Below are 24,133 nucleotides of genomic sequence, written 5' to 3' on the forward strand. Positions count from 1 at the left end.
AAAACGTCCTGATAGACGGCTGCGCTGACTTTGGTCTTGATAACACACAGTGGACCTACACCAGCAGATGACATGGCTCCCCAAACCATCACTGATTGTGGAGACTTCACACCAGACCTCCAGCAGCTTGGATTGTGGCCTCCACTCTTCCTCCAGACTCTGGGACCTTGATTTCCAAATGAAATGTAAAATTTACTTTCATCTGAAAACACCTTGGACCACTGACAACAGTCCAGCTCTTTTCCTCCTTGGCCCAGGTAAGACGCTTCTGGCGTTGTCTATTGGCCATGAGTGGCTGACACAAGGAATGTGACACTTGTAGCCCATGTCCTGGATACGTCTGTGTGTGATGGCTCTGGAAGCAATGACTCCAGCAGCAGTCCACTCCTTGTGAATCTCCCCCACATTACTGAATTACCTTTTCTTAACAATCCTCTCCAGGCTGCGGTTATCCCGGTTGCTTGTGCACCTTTTTCTACCACACTTTTTCCTTCCACTTCCCATTAATCTGCTTGGATACAGCACTGTGTGAACAGCCGACTTCTTTAGCAATGACCTTTTGTGGCTTCCCCTCCTTGTGGAGTGTGTCAGTGACGCCTCCTGGACATCTGTCAGTCAGCAGTCTTCCCCATGATTGTGGAGCCTCTGAAACAGACTAAGGACCTTTATAAAAACTTAGGAGCCTTTGTAGGTGTTTTTGTTAATTATTCTAATTTACTGAGATAATGACTTCTGGGTTTTCATTGGCTGTGTGAACCCTTACGATCTTTCCCACTGTCAGGAGTCGAAGTCAGAGAAGAGCTCCCCCTCTACTGGTCAAGTCTAGTATTGCAGCCAAACATACTGGTATACTGCAAGTTATATGATTAGCTACAATTTGTACATGATAAACGCTTCCTTCACCCCTTTAAGCAATTAAAGGGGTTGCATACAATTAGAATAACATGGCTGCTTTCTTCTGAAAACAGCGCCACCCTTTGCAATGGGTTGAGTCCGGTACTGCAGCTTTGATCTGCAGAGGTAATTGAATAAAGAGAATCGGTGGAGAACAGCGGCAGCGATAAATCCAGTGCACCGGACGTCACCAGGAGCTGTAATCTTACAGCACATTCGTACGATGCAGACTTTTTCTTGGGGGGAAAATATCTGCCCGGGGCTCAGTCACATCCGTTCACCGGCTCCAGAAATACCCCAGCCAGATGTAAGTTTTAGATGTTTTTTTCACAGGATTGAGCTTCTTGGTCGGGACAAACACGGGATCCCTCCGATCCATATAACGTACCCATGTACAGTGCACGTGTCACCATATAGTGCAGACACGAAAATAGGCTGTTATTATGCTGGGAGATATACGGCGCACTCCTCGGCCGGCCGTACGCTGCGGATCTCATCTTTCCTCGCTGTATTAATATCGCCGCGGTACATGGAGCTCCTCGTCTCTCCGAGACCTTTTGTTTATTTCCACTTTTCCACTTTTATTGATTCTTCTGACCTTTCTGTCAAAATAGCTTTTCTAAGCGCGGCGTCTCTGCCCGCAAACCATCTGCTCCGCCGCACGTCCATAAACAGCAATGACGGCAAAATCGGAGGCGCAATAACCGAGGGGCCGACGGTCGCGCTTCGGATTCACAAATGGCAAATAAAAAAAAATCTAATCTCCTGAAAACTGGATAAGAGATCACAATATAGAAAATATGTCAGGAGGACCCGATACATGCCGGACTATCAGAGCGGTCACGTCCAAGTGCGACCCTGCGTCTATAGGGCAGAAAGGTCACCACCGATCTGCTGACCCCATAACTGCAGAGTTTAGACCTCCTCTGGTATCAGCACAAACACTGCCCCCCTTCAGGAGCTTCATGGCCGAGCAGCTGCATGCAGCCGTACATCACCAAGCACAATGCCGAGTGTCGGATGGAGTGGTGTAAAGCCGCCACCACTGGACTCTGGAGGAGACGTGTCCTGTGCAGTGACGGATCGCACTTCTCTATCTGTGTCTCATGGAGGAGTCTGGGTTTGGTGATTCCAGGAGGACGTTACCCCCTGACTGCATTATGCCCCCTGTACAGGTGGTGGAGGGGATAATGCTATGGTGATGTTATCACGGATCAGTCTCGGTCTCTCAGCTCCAGTGATGGGAAATCTTCATCTTCAGAATAAGACATTGTGGACAACTGTAGCTTCAGCTTTGTTGGAACAGTTTGGTGAAGACCCTTTTATGGCCACCATGACTGAGCCCAGTGCACAAGCTCCATATAGATATGGTGGAAACATGAGCAGCAGCAGAGACCGGACCTCAGCCCCATCCTAGACTGGAGATTGTGACCCCGGCCTAACCACAACATCAGGGTCTGACCTCACAAATTCTTTTCTGGATGAAGGGGAAAAAATTCCCACAGAGACTCCTCCAAATCTGGTAGAAATCCCTCCCAGGAGAGCAGGAGCCATTATATCTGCAGAGGAGCCAACTCCATATTAATGTCTATGAATGATCAAAAAAGCTCCTGGAGGGGATGAGGGGTGCACATACTTTTGTCTATATAGTGTTTGTGCAATAATAACCCTATTCGCTATGTAATGCCTATCTAGATGGTGCATTCATTATCTGCAGATGGCCGTTTAACTGGAAGAGAATGTCAGGCAGCCATGTTGGTTGCAAGTGCAGCGCGGAGGCACTTTGGGTACGATAGGGTGCAATGTCGCTGCTTCTGGAACGTCACAGCATAAAAAAATGCAAGTCCCCATAATGGTCAGATCACCGCTTAATTACACAATTCTGCAGATTCCGGAGCTCCTTCCCTGCTCTGTAGTGAGGAGACTGCGGTGTCATGATCAGAGGCGAGGACGGGAGAAGGACCAGGACTTGTGAGCTCCCCCAAAGCTCTGCTGGACGAACCAGCCAGAAAACAGCAGAGACCCCCGATACACAAATATGGTAATTCTTTATTGACAAACATATATTATATACCCAGCCTGAGACCCTCGTACCCTCCTTATAAATAATCTCCACCTTCATATTCCTGGTCACTTTTTAGGACCAAATTCTGTACAAATAATTTATTAATATATGGACCTAGTGGTTTTCCAGTACATAGCTCCACATCCCCTACATAGAGTTAAAGGGGTTGTCAGGCCTAAACATATTGATGCCTTTAGACCAGACGACACCTTTAATAGGGAACCTGTCATGTCAAAAGTGGCCACTGATCTGCAGGCCGGATGTTATGGAGCAGATGATAAACATTCTTGTGGAAAAGTTTCAGTAAAACTTTCGTTTTATTCAAAGAAATCCTTGGGTGTTTTATTAATGAGTCCAGTGGGCGGGACTAACCAGTGATTGACAGTCTGTCTGACATCGCAAGCAGACACAGCTGTCAGTCACTAGTAGGTCCGGCGTATGAGCCCCAGGTCGTAGATTGGAAACACAAGTTGCTTCATTTAAGTGACAGTGTTGCAAAATAAAAACTACAAAAAAAAAAGTATAATACCCCTGAAATCCAAACAGAAAGACAATACAAAATTGCGTAATAATGTAAAAGCAAAAGCTCCTGAGAAACAGGACTGGTCCTAGATTAAAGGGTTGTCTACTGATGACCTATCCTACATCAGATGGGTGGGGGTCCGGCTATAAACAGCGCAGAACAGCTCAGCAGCAAAACGGCGCAGCAGCAGAACAGCGCAGCAGCAGAACAGCGCAGCAGTGGCAGAACAGCGCAGCAGCAGTGGCAGAACAGCGCAGCAGCAGAACAGCGCAGATCCGTCCACTGTGTACTGACAACAGGGACTGAGCTGCAGTACCAGAGAACGACCACTCCACGGGGACCGGTGCTGCACTGTTCTGCTCCGTCCACTGTTTACATCCGGCCGCTGCTGGAGGTCAATACAGCATATTGATGGGGGTGACTGGTACCGGACACCCACCGATCTGATATTGATGACCTATGCTAAGGATGGGTCATTAATATCAATACTAGCAGACAGTCCCTTTAATTTGTAACAAATTAAATCTCTATTGCAGTCGGCAAAGCAAGTGCTAAACCGTCGCTCTCTACATTCCTTATAGTGCTGAACTCGGCTGTCTCCGGCCGTCCCCTTGATGACTGAATGGGGCGGTGGTTGGGTAGAGCCCTGTTCTAGCGATCACTGGGGGTCTCAGAAGTCAGATCTCCACCGATCTAGAGGTTACTACTACCTGTCCTGTTGATAGGACATGAACAAGACAAAACCTCACGGTCTAAGCAGTAGGAGGGACCCCTTTAACCATGACCCTTAAACCCCTTCAAGATACTTATATGTCAGCAAAATGACTACATGAATTCACTTGCACTCACTAAATGGCGCCCTGATTTCTTCCCATGCAGGTGCGTGAGCTCCGGATACATGTGCAGACACATGAAGGATGATTTAGTGAGTGCAAGTGATTCCACCACCTTACTGGTCCCCGGTCATCGCTCTATCAGCAAATCTTCACTCTATTCCACCTGAAAGCTTCGCAGATACTGTTCATAGTTGTCCTCGCAGACTCCGATACAGTCCAGGAAATAATCCTTCTGAGCGATGGCACGGAGGAGATCTGTCTGCACTAAGCAGATGTCGTACAGCTCCGAGGTCAGCGCTGTCCTGGACTCCTTCCCCTTCTCCTTATCCAAAAGCACCTGGTGCAGACAAAAAGAAAGTACCCCCATCTCAGTAAGGAGCAAGAAGAAGACGCTAAAGATCAAACTTCAGCAAAAAGATTAACCCCCTTCCTCCATGCACAATTTGTATTTTAGCCTTCCCCTCGTCCAAAACTTGTAATGAATTCTTAGATGGGAAAAGGGGGAGGGGCGACTGAAGTTTTTCGGGAGTACCAAGATGGCAGCAAGAGGAGACTTTGGAAGGACAAGAGGTAGCATTGTAAACAGTGATCACATCATGCCAGGGGTAATGTGCACCTAGACGGTCGCCCCACCAGGATTGCGTCACTTAAATGACACTATCAGAGACTGGCGCTTGCTCTTATTGCTGCTGTTAGAGCCAGGTGGTAGCTGTGTAACACAGCCGGCACATGCCCCTTGTAGAAAGGATCCTGAGCCCACTTCATACACCTGTACGCTCCCCATGGTGTAACAGTGCTTTATAAAGGGGAGGGAGATAAAGATGCGGTCTCATCAGACCAACCTATTTCTTTATACTCTAGTCAGGTGTGTGGAAGTCATGCTGCCGGGCAGATCTCGCTTATGGCAGACCTCGCCCATCTATTGGCAATCATCACTTTGATCAGCCACCTTGCAAAACTACACTTAAGGTCTTATCACAACAGCAGATTTACTGCAAAACTCTCATTCATCTAAAAGGGGCTTGCAGAAATCCGCGCACTTGCAGAAACGTTCCCATTCAGATGTATGAAATGGAGTCGCAGCCACAAATCCGCTGCACGAGAAAACACTTCATCACAAAAAATGTTGAACTTTCCAATCATGGGGGCCCAGTGTCAGAGATCAGTGACAAATCCTAGTAATATGTGCTTAATATCTGACAGGAGACAACCCCCTTCCCAGGGATATCTTGTTACCACGCAGAGGATTAACTTTCCACATACCCTGAGCGCAGTGAGCGTGAAATGTGACAAGAAGGCCGAACTTTCTACTAAAGATTAATGATACTATACAGAGATTTCCAGGATTCTTGTAGTAATTTGGCTTTGATTTAGAGGAAATCGACAATTATATGCGATCCTTCTACAGACATACCCGGCAATTAACAATGGCGTCGTGTTCACTCAGACGGATGTTGTCATCGATGATGATGTGCTGGGTGGTACAGTCAGTCGGGTCGATCCAGAACGGCTTTCCTCCGGAGGCTGCAAAATTATTTCTTGCCCACCTGAAAAAATATATATATATATTAGAAGTTTTACTAACATTTAACTCATGGCTGTAATAAAAAAGCAACATGTGGACCCATCTATGTACTGAGGAAAGGTACAGTACTGTCTCATGATTGGTGGGGTCCGATTAGAGTGCAGGGGCCACGGTGCTGATGCCTCTTCACAGTCAGATGCTGCGCAGGGATCCCAGCACAGCCCAACGTATAGATGGCTGCGGTGACCGGGAAATCTGCTGTGCAAATGAGGTGCTGCAGTCCCTTGATTCCCAGAGACCGGACCGACATCAAAAAGTAGTGACGTATCATACTGACTTGCCACAACTTTGTGAGACAGTCGTCCTTCTCCCGAGGTGTGCTAAACTCCTTTGATCTATTTGCTCCACCAAATATAATGGCCCTTACCAACTCCAAGGCTGGGGCTACACTGCAATTTTCAGACAAAAACATTTGTGCAACTCGCCACTTTAGAGCTGTAAAAAAGATAAACTGCATATAAATATTTCCAACACAGTTGGAAACATTTATGACTTTGTTTTACAGTCTCTCTAGATTGCAGGTTGCATGTGGAAAAAAATCGCAACGCAATGCCAGAAGCTCAGTAAAAAGCAACATAAAGTCCGAACCGAGCACAAGGAGATGGCCGGCATTCTCCTCCATGACCACTGCTGGAAGGAGGTGCAGACCCCAATATGTAGTCGTATTCATCCCTCCTCTTACCAATCAAAGTGGTCCTGAAAGCCCCCGATCCCTTCCATGCTGCTGAAATACTGGTAGATATTCCTCTCCTTAGTTCTGGTGGAGATGCGATCGACCCCGTGGGTCAGTACAACGTCCCTCTTGGTGCAGCGGATTCTTCCAGGAGCGAGGTCTGTAGTCAGCTGGGAATACAAGATAATAACATGAGAGAGAAGCGGCTGCAGATTCAGGGTCCCGATATCTCCATAGACGAAGGAGCAGGAGAGTGACAGCTAATTACCAGCGATGGACGCATGGTGCAGATTAGTGCGGCCACGCTGTAGAGGTTTATACTGCTACCAATTAGTTTTATATTAAATCCGTCCTCGGTAAGCTGCTGAGTCCACCCCCGGGGATGCTACAAGTGTGAATCTGTCTCCAGGCTTATCCCAGAAAAAAATAGTGACGGACACCCCGATTCCAGCACTGGGACACTTCTGACCTTGCAGTGCTTTTCTATAAAATCTGCATTTATCATCTGCAGTGACAGCCCGGTGCTTGGGTCCCGTCTGTGCAGTCAGTCCTCCGTACTCAGGAGCTGCCGCCCCAACAATGACTGATGCTTCTCCGCACGTAAAGAGGAGTACCCGTCAATCAGTGGTGGGTATGACAAAATAAAAAAAAGTGACCCAGAGAATGAACCAGGTTTGCTATTTGAAAAAGTTGTATAGAAAAGGGGAAGACAAAAAAGCACAATAGGGTCTTATCCACGTTACCAGAGTAGATACATCAAAAGAGTTACCCACCTGGTGAAGATGGGATACAAGCATGTAAGAATGGCGGCTGCTGCAGATCCACAGGTCGATCTACGACCTGATATACCGTAATTATATGTTCAGTAGAAATTTGTGGAACAACTCTGCGCTGCCGTAAGGATATATTCCAGGAAATTACCAAGGATTCAGAGTGGTTTATTCAACGCATTTCGGGGTTCCTGTGCCCCCTTCGTCAGGAAATACCACATATGATATGTGGTATTTCCTGACGAAGAGGGCATAGGAACCCCAAAAGAGTTGAATAAACCAATCTGAATCCTTGGTAATTTCCCGGAATTTATCCTTACGGCAGCGCAGAGTTGTTCCACAAATTCCTACTGAACATATAATTTTAAAAAGTGTTCACTTCTGCAACAGAAGGTGAGAAGTCCCAACAAGAAACACCTGCCGGGACGCGTTGCAGGAAATGCACAATGGTCCATCATCAGTCACCTCCCAATGTGAAGGAGAGAGGCGCCGGAGTGGCCCTTTAAGTGGCTGTCAACCTGGGCAGCATAAACATAATGGCAGTAGTAGTGGGCCATTCTTACCATAGACCAATAGATCAAAAATTATATAAAAAATATAATATTTATTATAGATAAGCAATCAAATAGAATAATAAATCTCTCAAGAATAATATCATGTATAACAATTAACACGGGGTACCCTTCCTCAATAATCATGCACAATCAAGAGACAAAATATATAGAGATCTATGACCTGTATAACCTGCTATCGACACATATCATAATGCTCATATGGACTTGTCTGCTGGTAGAATCTATAGATTTAAATAACATACATTGCCAGAATATATATATATATATATATATATATATATATATATATATTATATCCGCAGTATTATAGGTATGTATATTTTTTATATAATTTTTGATCGTGTTGCTACTTCATTTGCTCTATTGTGTTATTTGATTTGAAGAGGATCATAGCTTATTGTTGGAGGAATTGTTTTGGTTGCATTCTTACCATGGAGCTGGAGGTTCAATGAAATGTACCACCCCAGAACCAATTAAGTGAGTGAACGAAGCAGCTGCTAAACATAGCGCCATCCATGACTTTGTGGCTAAACCTGGTACTACAGCTCAACCCCATTAACATGCTGACAGGGACATAGAATAGAGCTGGGTACCGCAGTGGGTCGATAGGTGTACTGGGGGTTGTACCCCAAACGTTCCCACATTAAAGCCAACATGAAAGCTCATGTAGGCCTGTTTCACACGTCAGTGGCTCCGGTACGTGTGGTGACAGTTTCCTCACATACCGGAGACACTGACTCACGTAGACACATTAAAATAAATGTGTCTCTGCACATGTCAGCGTGTTTTCACGGACCGTGTGTCCGTTTGCAAAACACGGAGACATGTCAGTGTTCGTGGGAGCGCACGGATCACACGGACCCATTAAAGTCAATGGGTCCGTGTAAACACGTACCGCACACGGATGCTGTCCGTGTGCCATCCGTGTGCTGTCCATGTGCGTTTTTTCCTGTCATAGGGTTAAAATTGAAAAAATTGTTTGCAATACACGGACACGGACAGAACACGGACAGCACACAGACCCTAAAAACGTACTCACGGACATCACACGGATCCCACACGGATGGCCTACGTGAGCACAAGGACATGGATAACTCCGGTACCGTTTTCTCCGGTACCGGAATTATCTGGACGTGTGAGACTGGCCGTAGAGAGTTGCCTCTACCATGGAATCCAGAAACAAGACAACCGAGCACGTAAGCCGGTCACTGACCCCCGTCCAGAATCAAGAAATAGGAGCCCATCAGTCCATAGACTTGCAGCCCATACTGATTGTGATAAATGAAGCCGAACGGCAATATCAGACAAAACCCATGGACAGATATTGATCCATTTTTATTTTTAAAACGAGATCATGTCTCTGTGGAGTCCCATTTCAAGCATCAGATTAGGAAACAAAAAAAAACTAAATTTACCTGCACTTGCTGCAGCTGAGGGAATAGTGGGTGTTTCCCCTGGAGAGCCGCGTGGACGGACTGTAACACGTGAGGAAGGTCGACGCCAAAGGTCCGCAATATGACGCAGAACTGCCTCCCTTGTAGGTGCAGGCTCTCTAGCATGTGGAAGAAGGACGGGAGGATCCAGTGATAATCCTTTCCATCTTCACCCTGTTGTGTAAACCTCTCGTCAGCATCGCCCCGCCACTCCAACAGCTTCATGTGATCATCGAAGACCCCTCTGAAGCGTTGTCCGATATTACTGTCGCTAAAGCTCCCGTCGCGACCAAAGTGGCTGTAGTAGTTGACGGCGTCTTCGCATGGAGGCTTCGCCGAGGGTTGATCACTGACCCACTGCCACTCGCCTGAAATGAAAACGTATTATTAAGCGGCAGCGGTGGGATCTGGGGCCCCTTGTTCTCGGATTGGAAGGTACTTACCAGCATCATTGATCCGTCCCCAGGAAACAGTGCTCAGATAGGAATTTAGCGCGGTTCTGGGACCCTGACCTGTGGCCGCGTCCGACACCAGAATCGTGTTATTCAAGTCCAGGTGGAGGATTAACTTCCTTTTCTTTGTTACTAGAACTCGGAGACATTGCTGAACACTGCCGTCTCTAGACTGATCGTCTTCTTCTTCTCGCCCGTTAGTGACCAATTGACGGCTTTTGTTATCCATGGCAAAATTTTTTTTTTTTTAAATAGATACCGTAATTTTCTGCTAAGGGAATTACTACAGTTCTGAACACGACCCTAAAGTAGTAAAAAAAAAAATAAATTAATAGAAATAAACAAATCTATCTTTTATATACATAAAATATCTTAATCCAAGAATTTCATTTGACACTATATCAAATAAGCGCAAAACTTAGATCATTTTTAATTGTCCTTTTTAATTCAAAGTGAAAAGATAAAATAGTAATTAAAATAAAACGATAGTTTAAAAAAATAATAGAACTAAAAAAAAATAAAATTAAAATTGAAAAAAATAAAAAGAATTTATGACCCTAAAAAAAAATTTTAGAGTTAAAAAAATAAAATAAAAAATGAAAAAAATTCACATCTTTAGCCATTAAATATAATTTTATTTAGAACGCAAACTAAAAAAATATTTTAAAAAGTACAAAAAAGAAAAGGTTTTTTTTTACCTTCCTATAGACATTAAAATATTTTTGTGCTAGAACAAAAGAAAAAATAAAACTAAAATAGGAAAAAAATTAAAAAAGGAAATCATTTATGACCCTCACAAAATATTTTGTATAGTTAAAGATAAAACAAAAAGTAAAAATAGAGAAAATAAAATTATCTTCCTCTTTTAGACATTAAAAATATTTTTAATTAGAACTAAAAAAAGCAAAATAAAATTTAAAAAATTATTTCATGATCCTCCTTTAGGCCGGTTTCACACGTCAGTGGCTCCGGTACGTGAGGTGACAGTTTCCTCCCGTACCGGAGACACTGACACACGTAGACCCATAAAAATCAATGCATCTGTTCAGATGTCATTGATTTTGTGCGGACCGTGTGCGGACCGTGTCTCCGTGTGCCAAACACGGAGACATGTCAGTGTTCGTGGGAGCGCACGGATTACACGGACCCAATAGAGTCAATGGGTCCGTGTAAAACACGCACCTCACACGGACATTCTCCGTCTGGGGTCCGTGTGGCGTGCCGGAGACAGCGCTACAGTAAGCGCTGTCCCCCCCACATGGTGCTGAAGCCGCCATTCATATGTTCCCTGTAGCAGCGTTTGCTACAGAGAAAATATGAATGATAGTGTTTAAAATAAAGATCCATGTGTCCGCCGCCCTCCCACCCCCTGTGCGCCCCCCCCGCTGGTCAGAAAATACTCACCCGGATCCCCCCGTCGGCAGTCGCTCCTTCCTGGTCTGGCCGCGGCTTCTCTACTGTATGCGGCCGATTACACTCATGAATATGTGGCTCCACCTCCAATAGGGGCGGAGCCGCCTATTCATGAGTGTAAATGAGCGGCCCCACGTGACCGCATACAGTAAGCCGCGGCCAGACCAGGAAGGAGCGACTGCCGACGGGGGGATCCGGGTGAGTATTTTCTGACCAGCGGGGGGGGGCGCACAGGGGGTGGGGGGGCGGCGGACACATGGATCTTTATTTTAAACACTATTCTTCATATTTTCCCTGCAGCAAACGTTGCTGCAGGGATGATATGAATCGCAGCTTCAGCACCATGCAGAGTGGGTACCACACGCTCCGTGTGGTACCCACTCGCCATACGGGCGGCACACGTGTGCCGCAGGTATGGCCTCCGTGAGTTCCCAGGCACACGGACACGGATAACTCCGGTACCGATTTATTCCGGTACCGGAATTATCTGGACGTGTGGGACAGCCCTTAGACATTAAAATAGGTTTTACCTACAAATAAGGAAAGAAGAAAATGAAATAAAAATAGAAAAACATAAATAAATTTACGACCCTCAAAAAAAAATTAAAAAAAAATAATTTATGACTCTTCTTTAGACATTAAAATATATTTGAACTAGAACTAAAAAATGAAAGCATAAAATGAAAATATGAAAAAAAAGAAAATAATTTATGAAGCTCAAAAAATATTTTGAAGACTTAAACAGATAAAACAAAAAAGAAAAAACATGTATGACTAGGGAGACATTAAGAGTAATTTTAATTACCGTAGAACACAAAAAGTAAAACAAAACAGAAAAGTACAAAAAGGTAAAAAGGATTTCATGACCCTCCTTTAGACATCAAAATGTTTACCTAGAACTAAAAAGAAAGAAAAAAATAAAATAAAAAAAAGCAAAAAAAAAATAATTTATGACACAAAAAATATTTGGCTGAATTAAACAGATACAGCAAAAAATCAAAAGATAAAAAAATAATAGTTTATCACTCTCCTTTAGACATTAACAATAATTTTACTTGGCACTAAAAAGGTAAAATTAAAATTAAATTAAAAAGAACGAAAAAAATAAAAAGTATTTTATGAACCTCTTTTAGACATTCGAAAATATAAAACAAGATTAAAGATAAAACAAAAAAAACAAAAGACAGAAAAAAAATAAAAAAAATAATCATTACAATATTTTTTTTAACTACAACTAAAGACAAAATAAATTAAAAACATGAAAAAAAATAAAAGGGCAATATTTTATGACCCCCCAAAAAATATTTTATAGAAGTAAAAATAAAACAAAAAAATAAAAAGGTAGAAAAATTTAAAAAGATCATCCTCCTTTAGACATTAAAAATAATTTTAAGTAGGTTTAAAAAAAAAAGTGAAATGAAGTGCGGTTTAAAGAACAAAAGTCATTTACTCAGCGCGAGGCGACTGCAGCCTTAAGGTAACTTTCGTCAAATCTGTAAAACAAAAGAAAAAAAAAGGAAAACGTCAGACCTGGAAACATCGTCCACCTTTGGGGACAACGTAAGTAAAAATAAATTGTGCAATTGGGTTTCATTAAGGATTTTGCACCGTTTGCTCTCTACGGCCTCTGTGTCTATTGGCGGCTGCAGAATGAGTTGACTGAGAACCTGTCGGCGAGCTCATTCTGATGGGGCATTTACAGCTCTTTTGTGTCCTTTTTTAACCTCCTCTCAGCAGATTTATGACCACATAGAAAAGAAAGATCCTGGAAAACAAAAATGGTGCAAAATTCTTAATAAAAACCCATTTGCAAAAATGATTTTTAGACCCAAGTAAAAAAAAGAAATTATGTCCAAGGGTGGGAAACCCCTTTAAGGTGCATATACCCATCAGACAAAAATCAGAGAACCCCAGGATGGGCCGAGATTCTCAGAACGCCTGCTGTCTCCTATATCGGGCATGTTGGCTTTCATCTGCCCCATCCTTTGTGCTCAGCAGCCCTTGTTGCTGTCTGGCAGCAGCTTACCCCCATACAGAACACTTAATCGCTGTTGCTTAGCAACAAACGACAACTCCGGACCACCCCTAGGGATGATGGCACAGGAGTAGTCACTGATGTCTGGTTTCCATGGCGATTAGCACCTTGGAAAGAAACTGCAGCAAAACAAGGAGGTCAGATCCGATCACAGATTTAAAGAGACGCTGGCCCTTTAAGAAGAACATCTCCTAAGGGTCTATAGAAGGGGAGCGGCTGTATACAGACACATCTGCAGGGGATTACAGCAAGGGTCTGACTTGTCACACACCATTTTCTCCTCAGCTTGGAGAGGGCTGACAACAGGGAACAAAGGTTTGTCATTAACTGCACAAGCAAACATGACGATTTAGGGTGTACTGTCCCTTTAATTAAGGGCTAAAGACAACAAGCACCGGCAGTGAGAGGGTTAATCAGACGTCTGTTTGTATTCCTTGCCTGTCGCCTCCGTTCTGTTGCCCGGTGACCGACAGATGCCGGCTCCTCTCACCACTTCCGGTCTGCGCTTCCGCAAAAACAGAAGCTGACAAGAAGTGACGGACACCCGGCTTTTTTTTCTTTTCAACAAACTTTATTGAGAGTTAACACGACGTTTATGTGCAATGCCATAGGAATTCATGTGCCTGAGCCTCAGGGATAAAGTTGTGTAAGTTGTAATGATGTATCATATAGATTGTCATTAACAGCACATCAGTGTCATTTACAGCACCCCAATATCTGTGTCATATACAGCACCCCCATATCAGTGTCATATACAGCACCCCCATATTAGTGTCATATACAGCACCCCAATATCTGTGATATATACAGCACCCCCATATCAGTGTCATATACAGCACCCCCATATTAGTGTCATATACAGCACCCCCATATCTGTGATATATACAGCACCCCAATATCTGTGTCATATACAGCACCCCCATATCTGTGATATATACAGCACCCCCATACATATCAGTGTTATATACAGCACCCCCATATCTGTGATATATACAGCACCCCAATATCTGTGTCATTTACAGCACCCCCATATCAGTGTCATATACAGCACCCCCATATCTGTGCTATCTACAGCACCCCCATATCAGTGTCATTTACAGCACCCCAATATCTGTGATATATACAGCACCCCCATATCTGTGTCATATACAGCACCCCCATATCTGTGTCATATACAGCACCCCCATATCTGTGATATATACAGCACCCCCATATCAGTGTTATATACAGCACCCCATATCTGTGATATATACAGCACCCCCATATCTGTGTCATATACAGCACCCCAATATCTGTGTTATATACAGCACCCCCATATCTGTGTTATATACAGCACCCCCATATCAGTGTCATATACAGCCCCCCAATATCTGTGATATATACAGCACCCCAATATCTGTGTTATATACAGCACCCCCATATCAGTGTCATATACAGCCCCCCAATATCTGTGATATATACAGCACCCCAATATCAGTGTTATATACAGCACCCCCATATCAGTGTCATATACAGCCCCCCAATATCTGTGATATATACAGCACCCCCATATCAGTGTCATATACAGCCCCCCAATATCTGTGATATATACAGCACCCCCATATCAGTGTTATATACAGCACCCCCATATCAGTGTTATATACAGCACCCCCATATCAGTGTCATATACAGCCCCCCAATATCTGTGATATATACAGCACCCCCATATCAGTGTCATATACAGCCCCCCAATATCTGTGATATATACAGCACCCCCATATCAGTGTTATATACAGCACCCCCATATCAGTGTCATATACAGCACCCCCATATCAGTGTCATATACAGCCCCCCAATATCTGTGATATATACAGCACCCCAATATCAGTGTTATATACAGCACCCCCATATCAGTGTTATATACAGCACCCCAATATCTGTGTTATATACAGCACCCCCATATCAGTGTCATATACAGCCCCCCAATATCTGTGATATATACAGCACCCCCATATCAGTGTTATATACAGCACCCCCATATCAGTGTCATATACAGCCCCCCAATATCTGTGATATATACAGCACCCCCATATCAGTGTTATATACAGCACCCCCATATCAGTGTTATATACAGCACCCCCATATCAGTGTCATATACAGCCCCCCAATATCTGTGATATATACAGCACCCCCATATCAGTGTCATATACAGCCCCCCAATATCTGTGATATATACAGCACCCCCATATCAGTGTTATATACAGCACCCCCATATCAGTGTCATATACAGCACCCCCATATCAGTGTCATATACAGCCCCCCAATATCTGTGTTATATACAGCACCCCCATATCAGTGTTATATACAGCACCCCAATATCTGTGTTATATACAGCACCCCCATATCAGTGTCATATACAGCCCCCCAATATCTGTGATATATACAGCACCCCCATATCAGTGTTATATACAGCACCCCCATATCTGTGTCATATACAGCACCCCCATATCTGTGATATATACAGCACCCCCATATCAGTGTTATATACAGCACCCCATATCTGTGATATATACAGCACCCCCATATCTGTGTCATATACAGCACCCCAATATCTGTGTTATATACAGCACCCCCATATCTGTGTTATATACAGCACCCCCATATCAGTGTCATATACAGCCCCCCAATATCTGTGATATATACAGCACCCCAATATCTGTGTTATATACAGCACCCCCATATCAGTGTCATATACAGCCCCCCAATATCTGTGATATATACAGCACCCCCATATCAGTGTTATATACAGCACCCCCATATCAGTGTCATATACAGCCCCCCAATATCTGTGATATATACAGCACCCCAATATCAGTGTTATATACAGCACCCCCATATCAGTGTCATATACAGCCCCCCAATATCTGTGATATATACAGCACCCCCATATCAGTGTCATATACAGCCCCCCAATATCTGTGATATATACAGCACCCCCATATCAGTGTTATATACAGCACCCCCATATCAGTGTTATATACAGCACCCCCATATCAGTGTCATATACAGCCCCCCAATATCTGTGATATATACAGCACCCCCATATCAGTGTCATATACAGCCCCCCAATATCTGTGATATATACAGCACCCCCATATCAGTGTTATATACAGCACCCCCATATCAGTGTCATATACAGCACCCCCATATCAGTGTCATATACAGCCCCCCAATATCTGTGATATATACAGCACCCCAATATCAGTGTTATATACAGCACCCCCATATCAGTGTTATATACAGCACCCCAATATCTGTGTTATATACAGCACCCCCATATCAGTGTCATATACAGCCCCCCAATATCTGTGATATATACAGCACCCCCATATCAGTGTTATATACAGCACCCCCATATCAGTGTCATATACAGCACCCCCATATCAGTGTCATATACAGCCCCCCAATATCTGTGATATATACAGCACCCCAATATCAGTGTCATATACAGCACTCCAATATCAGTGTCATATACAGCCCCCCAATATCTGTGCTATATACAGCACCCCAATATCAGTGTCATATACAGCACCCCCATATCAGTGTCATATACAGCCCCCCATATCAGTGTTATATACAGCACCCCCATATCTGTGTCATTTACAGCACCCCAATATCAGTGTCATTTACAGCACCCCAATATCAGTGTCATATACAGCACCCCATATCTGTGTTATATACAGCACCCCAATATCTGTGTCATATACAGCACCCCCATATCAGTGTCATATACAGCACCCCAATATCTGTGTCATTTACAGCACCCCAATATCTGTGTTATATACAGCACCCCAATATCTGTGTTATATACAGCCCCCCATATCTGTGTTATATACAGCACCCCCAATATCTGTGTCATTTACAGCCCCCCAATATCAGTGTTATATACAGCACCCCCATATCAGTGTCATATACAGCACCCCAATATCAGTGTCATATACAGCACCCCCATATCAGTGTCATTTACAGCACCCCCATATCAGTGTTATATACAGCACCCCAATATCAGTGTTATATACAGCACCCCAATATCTGTGTTATATACAGCACCCCAATATCTGTGTTATATACAGCACCCCCATATCAGTGTCATTTACAGCACTCCAATATCAGTGTCATATACAGCACCCCAATATCTGTGTTATATACAGCACCCCCATATCAGTGTCATATACAGCCCCCCAATATCTGTGTTATATACAGCACCCCCATATCAGTGTCATATACAGCCCCCCAATATCTGTGTTATATACAGCACTCCAATATCTGTGTTATATACAGCACCCCAATATCTGTGTTATATACAGCACCCCCATATCAGTGTCATATACAGCCCCCCAATATCTGTGTTATATACAGCACTCCAATATCTGTGTTATATACAGCACCCCAATATCAGTGTCATATACAGCACCCCAATATCTGTGTTATATACAGCACCCCCAATATCTGTGTTATATACAGCACTCCAATATCAGTGTCATTTACAGCACCCCAATATCGGTGTCATATACAGCACCCCCATATCAGTGTTATATACAGCACCCCAATATCTGTGTTATATACAGCACCCCCATATCAGTGTCATTTACAGCACCCCAATATCTGTGTTATATACAGCACCCCAATATCAGTGTCATATACAGCACCCCAATATCTGTGTTATATACAGCACCCCAATATCAGTGTCATTTACAGCGCCCCAATATCTGTGTTATATACAGCACTCCAATATCAGTGTCATTTACAGCACCCCAATATCGGTGTCATATACAGCACCCCCATATCAGTGTTATATACAGCACCCCAATATCTGTGTTATATACAGCACCCCCATATCAGTGTCATTTACAGCACCCCAATATCTGTGTTATATACAGCACCCCAATATCAGTGTCATATACAGCACCCCCATATCAGTGTTATATACAGCACCCCAATATCTGTGTTATATACAGCACCCCCATATCAGTGTCATTTACAGCACCCCAATATCTGTGTTATATACAGCACCCCCATATCAGTGTCATTTACAGCACCCCCATATCTGTGTCATTTACAGCACCCCAATATCAGTGTCATATACAGCACCCCCATATCAGTGTTATATACAGCACCCCCATATCAGTGTTATATACAGCACCCCAATATCTGTTATATACAGCACCCCCATATCTGTGTTATATACAGCACCCCCATATCTGTGTCATATACAGCACCCCCATATTAGTGTCATTTACAGCACCCCAATATCAGTGTCATTTACAGCACCCCCATATCAGTGTTATATACAGCCCCCCAATATCTGTTATATACAGCACCCCCATATCTGTGTTATATACAGCACCCCCATATCAGTGTCATATACAGCACCCCCATATCTGTGTCATATACAGCACCCCCATATCTGTGTCATATACAGCACCCCCATATCTGTGTTATATACAGCACCCCAATATCTGTTATATACAGCACCCCCATATCTGTGTTATATACAGCACCCCCATATCTGTGTTATATACAGCACCCCAATATCTGTGTCATATACAGCACCCCCATATTAGTGTCATTTACAGCACCCCAATATCAGTGTCATTTACAGCACCCCCATATCAGTGTTATATACAGCCCCCCAATATCTGTTATATACAGCACCCCCATATCTGTGTTATATACAGCACCCCCATATCTGTGTCATATACAGCACCCCCATATCTGTGTCATATACAGCACCCCCATATCTGTGTTATATACAGCACCCCCATATAATAATAATCTTTATTTTTATATAGCGCTAACATATTCCGCAGCGCTTTACAGTTTGCACACATTATCATCACTGTCCCGTTGGGGCTCACAATCTAAATTCCCTATCACTATGTCTTTGAAATGTGGGAGGAAACCGGAGTGCCCGGAGGAAACCCCCACAAACACGGAGAGAACATACAAACTCTTTGCAGATGTTGTCCTTAGTGGGGCTTGAACCCAGGACTCCAGCGCTGCAAGGCTGCTGTGCTAACCACTGAGCCACCGTGCTGCCCTCAGCGTTATATACAGCACCCCCATATCAGTGTTATTTACAGCACCCCCATATCAGTGTTATATACAGCACCCCCATATCTGTGTCATTTACAGCACCCCAATATCAGTGTTATATACAGCACCCCCATATCAGTGTTTTATACAGCACCCCCATATCAGTGTCATTTACAGCACCCCCATATCAGTGTTATATACAGCACCCCCATATCTGTGTTATATACAGCACCCCCATATCAGTGTTATTTACAGCACCCCCATATCAGTGTTATATACAGCACCCCCATATCTGTGTCATTTACAGCACCCCAATATCAGCGTTATATACAGCACCCCAATATCAGTGTTATTTACAGCACCCCCATATCAGTGTTATTTACAGCACCCCCATATCAGTGTTATTTACAGCACCCCCATATCAGTGTTATATACAGCACCCCCATATCAGTGTTATATACAGCACCCCCATATCTGTGTCATTTACAGCACCCCAATATCAGTGTTATATACAGCACCCCCATATCAGTGTCATTTACAGCACCCCCATATCAGTGTTATATACAGCACCCCCATATCAGTGTCATTTACAGCACCCCCATATCAGTGTTATATACAGCACCCCCATATCTGTGTTATATACAGCACCCCCATATCAGTGTTATTTACAGCACCCCCATATCAGTGTTATTTACAGCACCCCCATATCAGTGTTATATACAGCACCCCCATATCTGTGTAATTTACAGCACCCCAATATCAGTGTTATATACAGCACCCCCATATCTGTGTCATTTACAGCACCCCCATATCTGTGTCATTTACAGCACCCCCATATCAGTGTCATTTACAGCACCCCAATATCAGTGTTATATACAGCACCCCCATATCAGTGTCATTTACAGCCCCCCAATATCAGTGTTATATACAGCACCCCCATATCAGTGTTATATACAGCACCCCCATATCAGTGTCATTTACAGCCCCCCAATATCAGTGTTATATACAGCACCCCCATATCAGTGTCATTTACAGCACCCCAATATCAGTGTTATATACAGCACCCCCATATCAGTGTTATATACAGCACCCCCATATCAGTGTCATTTACAGCACCCCAATATCAGTGTTATATACAGCACCCCCATATCAGTGTCATTTACAGCACCCCCATATCAGTGTCATTTACAGCACCCCAATATCTGTGTTATATACAGCACCCCCATATCAGTGTCATTTACAGCACCCCAATATCTGTGTTATATACAGCACCCCAATATCAGTGTCATTTACAGCACCCCCATATCAGTGTTATATACAGCACCCCCATATCAGTGTCATTTACAGCACCCCCATATCTGTGTTATATACAGCGCCCCCATATCTGTGTCATTTACAGCACCCCCATATCAGTGTCATTTACAGCACCCCAATATCTGTGTTATATACAGCACCCTCATATCTGTGTCATTTACAGCACCCCCATATCAGTGTCATTTACAGCACCCCCATATCAGTGTCATTTACGGCACTGGGGCCAGCACTAATAAGGGGCACTGTGGATGGCACTAATATGGGGGTGCAGTGTCTGACACTGATGTTGGGGTGCTGTAAATGACACAGATATGGGGGTGCTGTAAATGACCCTGATATGGGGGTGCTGTATATAACACAGATATGGATCTGTGTTATATACAGCACCCCCATATCAGGGTCATTTACAGCACCCCCATATCTGTGTCATTTACAGCACCCCAACATCAGTGTCAGACACTGCACCCCCATATTAGTGCCATCCACAGTGCCCCTTATTAGTGCTGGCCCCAGTGCCCCCATGTTAATGCCCCAATATCAGCCGGTCACAGCGTCCCCATAGCAGAGTCACACACAGCAGGTATATGGGGCTCCCTAACTCACAAAGCATACAATATATTGTGGGGTGACACGAGAGAGACCCAAAATAAGGCGACCTTCTGGGGGTCATCCATACGCCGATTATCTGATCCCGGGACCGTGCTGGGATGATAGGACCAATCTAATGATATGGACAAGGTCCTTACCACTGACAGTTCTACTATTGTAGATTCATTGCCCCTTTAAGAATGATCTGATATGGGATAGGTTGCCATATCTGCCCCTTTAAGAAGTCCTGGAATTTCAATATTAATCCATATGGAAGGCCGACCGGTGAATAATCATAGGTATAGGTAAGAATAATCATAGGTATAGGTACAGTATGTCACCGGTCCTGTATTTGGGTAAACGGGTACAACGCGCCAATGACGTAAAGCAATCAGCGAAGTGATAACCGGGAGATAACAGGAAAGCAAATGTCAGATCCAAGGATGGAGTCACTGAAAATATCCAGTAATTCCTGGAAACTAAGGAGGTAATTTGCATTTCTATATCTATAGGGCTATGCAGCAGAATAGTGAGTGCAGCTCTGGAGTATAATACAAGATGTAACTCAGGATCAGTAATGTATGTACACAGTGACTGCACCAGCAGAATAGTGAGTGCAGCTCTGGAGTATAATACAGGATGTAACTCAGGATCAGTAATGTATGTACACAGTGACTGCACCAGCAGAATAGTGAGTGCAGCTCTGGAGTATAATACAGGATGTAACTCAGGATCAGTAATGTATGTACACAGTGACTGCACCAGCAGAATAGTGAGTGCAGCTCTGGAGTATAATACAGGATGTAACTCAGGATCAGTAATGTAATGTATGTACACAGTGACTGCACCAGCAGAATAGTGAGTGCAGCTCTGGGGTATAATACAGGAGGTAACTCAGGATCAGTAATGTAATGTATGTACACAGTGACTGCACCAGCAGAATAGTGAGTGCAGCTCTGGGGTATAATACAGGATGTAACTCAGGATCAGTAATGTAATGTATGTACACAGTGACTGCACCAGCAGAATAGTGAGTGCAGCTCTGGGGTATAATACAGGATGTAACTCAGGATCAGTAATGTAATGTATGTGCACAGTGACTGCACCAGCAGAATAGTGAGTGCAGCTCTGGAGTATAATACAGGATGTAACTCAGGATCAATAATGTAATGTATGTACACAGTGACTGCACCAGCAGAATAGTGAGTGCAGCTCTGGTGGATAATACAGGATGTAACTCAGGATCAGTAATGTAATGTATGTACACAGTGACTGCACCAGCAGAATAGTGAGTGCTGCTCTGGGGTATAATACAGGAGGTAGCTCAGGATCAGTAATGTAATGTATGTACACAGTGACTGCACCAGCAGAATAGTGAGTGCAGCTCCGGGATATAATACAGGATGTAACTCAGGATCAGTAATGTAATGTATGTACACAGTGACTGCACCAGCAGAATAGTGAGCGCAGCTCCGGGATATAATACAGGATGTAACTCAGGATCAGTAATGTAATGTATGTACACAGTGACTGCACCAGCAGAATAGTGAGTGCAGCTCTGGGGTATAATACAGGATGTAACTCAGGATCAGTAATGTAATGTATGTACACAGTGACTGCACCAGCAGAATAGTGAGTGCAGCTCTGGAGTATAATGAAGAATGTAACTGAATTAGCACAGTATTGCATGTATAGTGTTAACAATGACTTGCACCAGTTCCTTTAATTTCAGATTTACACTATGGTTTCAGTTATGGACATTCCTTTTAAGAACTGATCACAGTTGAATGACTTTACTGTTTGGTTTGTTGATTGTGTCCTGAAACATTTGATAACTACAGTAACTTCCCGTTTAGCTCTTCCCCATGTCCTTGCATTCTGCCACAGACAGTTATTCTTTTTGCCCTGGGGTTGGGCAGCGCTGGTGTCTGGATATGATGTTGCTCGGTGCATCCCGGGGTTATAAAACCATGTTCTGCACTCAGTTACATCAATATGTGGCAGGAAATCAAAGAGAGGAGGAAGGACTAATAACACGGCCATGAATGTAACAACAGAGGCCATTGTGATTCTTAAAGTGGTGAAAACCATCTATCCCATAATCTGTTCACAGGATCGCAGTGAGGAGGAGTTTTAAGGGGGCGGTGGACACATCTGCACCCTGTCGCTCCAATTCATTCTCTATGAGGCTGACCAAAACCAGACAAGTTCAGCACTTGTCACAGATCTATTTTAGGCTCAGCCTTCTGTGATGATTCATCTCTTAAAGGGTTATTCCCAAAATAACTAAATATAACTTGTAATAGCTAAGAACTTGTAATAACTAGACTGTGCAAACCTGAGCTGTGTTTGTTGCCTGCAGCAGACAGATCAGTAATGCACAACTGCAAATGCTGCTCTATTGACACATATGGCAGAAGATAATCCTCTGCCATGTGCATCAACATTTGAAATTTCACCTGACAGATCTTTCAGCAGCAGACAACAATCACAGCTCTGGTCTGCTGGGTTTACTCTGCTTTGTGAAAAATAATGTATGCACATAGTGCAGTGTACGCCCCCTAGTAGCGGCTGTGGGGAACCAGAATTCTAACCTCTCTTTGTCTGTGCAGGAGATTTGGAGCTCTGTATTAAGAAAAATGCTAATGACACGTTAGGAAATGAATCCGTGCAGAATTTCTTACTGTAACTTTATTGTTCTTGTGTTATTATGTTGCAGCTTTTCAGACACTGCTACATTGTTTCCACTTTCCTCTCACCTTGTGAGGATGGGATTCAGCGCCTTGCATTCACCTGTGTGCCCGGGGCGTGCCGAGCAGCCGTCACGGTGCAGGGAACGCCTCTGTTTGCACAATTCATCTTTGTCTGCAGCTCTATTTGCATAAAAGTTACTCTACAATTC

At 43.8% G+C, this 24,133-nt stretch overlaps 1 protein-coding gene across 8 annotated transcripts in view; it reads right to left on the bottom strand.

Moving 5' to 3' along the window:
* The window catches only part of LOC143787570 (uncharacterized), a 38,886-nt gene extending 25,121 nt beyond the window's left edge, over positions 1-13,765 (bottom strand). For 5 of the 8 annotated variants that reach the window (XR_013218401.1, XM_077276441.1, XM_077276445.1 and 2 more), the window contains exons 1-7: positions 13,693-13,764; positions 12,670-12,712; positions 9,798-10,109; positions 9,337-9,722; positions 6,586-6,746; positions 5,733-5,865; positions 4,482-4,655 (exon numbers count right to left, since the gene is read on the bottom strand). Coding sequence is in view for 7 of the 8 variants with exons in the window: in XM_077276441.1 (XP_077132556.1) it covers positions 4,482-4,655; positions 5,733-5,865; positions 6,586-6,746; positions 9,337-9,722; positions 9,798-10,035 (1,092 nt within the window). In the remaining variant the exon portion in view is untranslated. Of the gene's footprint in view, positions 1-4,481; positions 4,656-5,732; positions 5,866-6,585; positions 6,747-9,336; positions 9,723-9,797; positions 10,110-12,669; positions 12,713-13,649 lie in introns of all 8 variants that reach the window. The other 3 variants (XM_077276443.1, XM_077276442.1, XM_077276444.1) reach the window with 3 other exon arrangements.
* Positions 13,766-24,133: the final 10,368 nt, after the last annotated feature.

The sequence above is a fragment of the Ranitomeya variabilis genome, chromosome 8, assembly GCF_051348905.1.
Source record: "Ranitomeya variabilis isolate aRanVar5 chromosome 8, aRanVar5.hap1, whole genome shotgun sequence".
NCBI lineage: Eukaryota > Metazoa > Chordata > Amphibia > Anura > Dendrobatidae > Ranitomeya > Ranitomeya variabilis.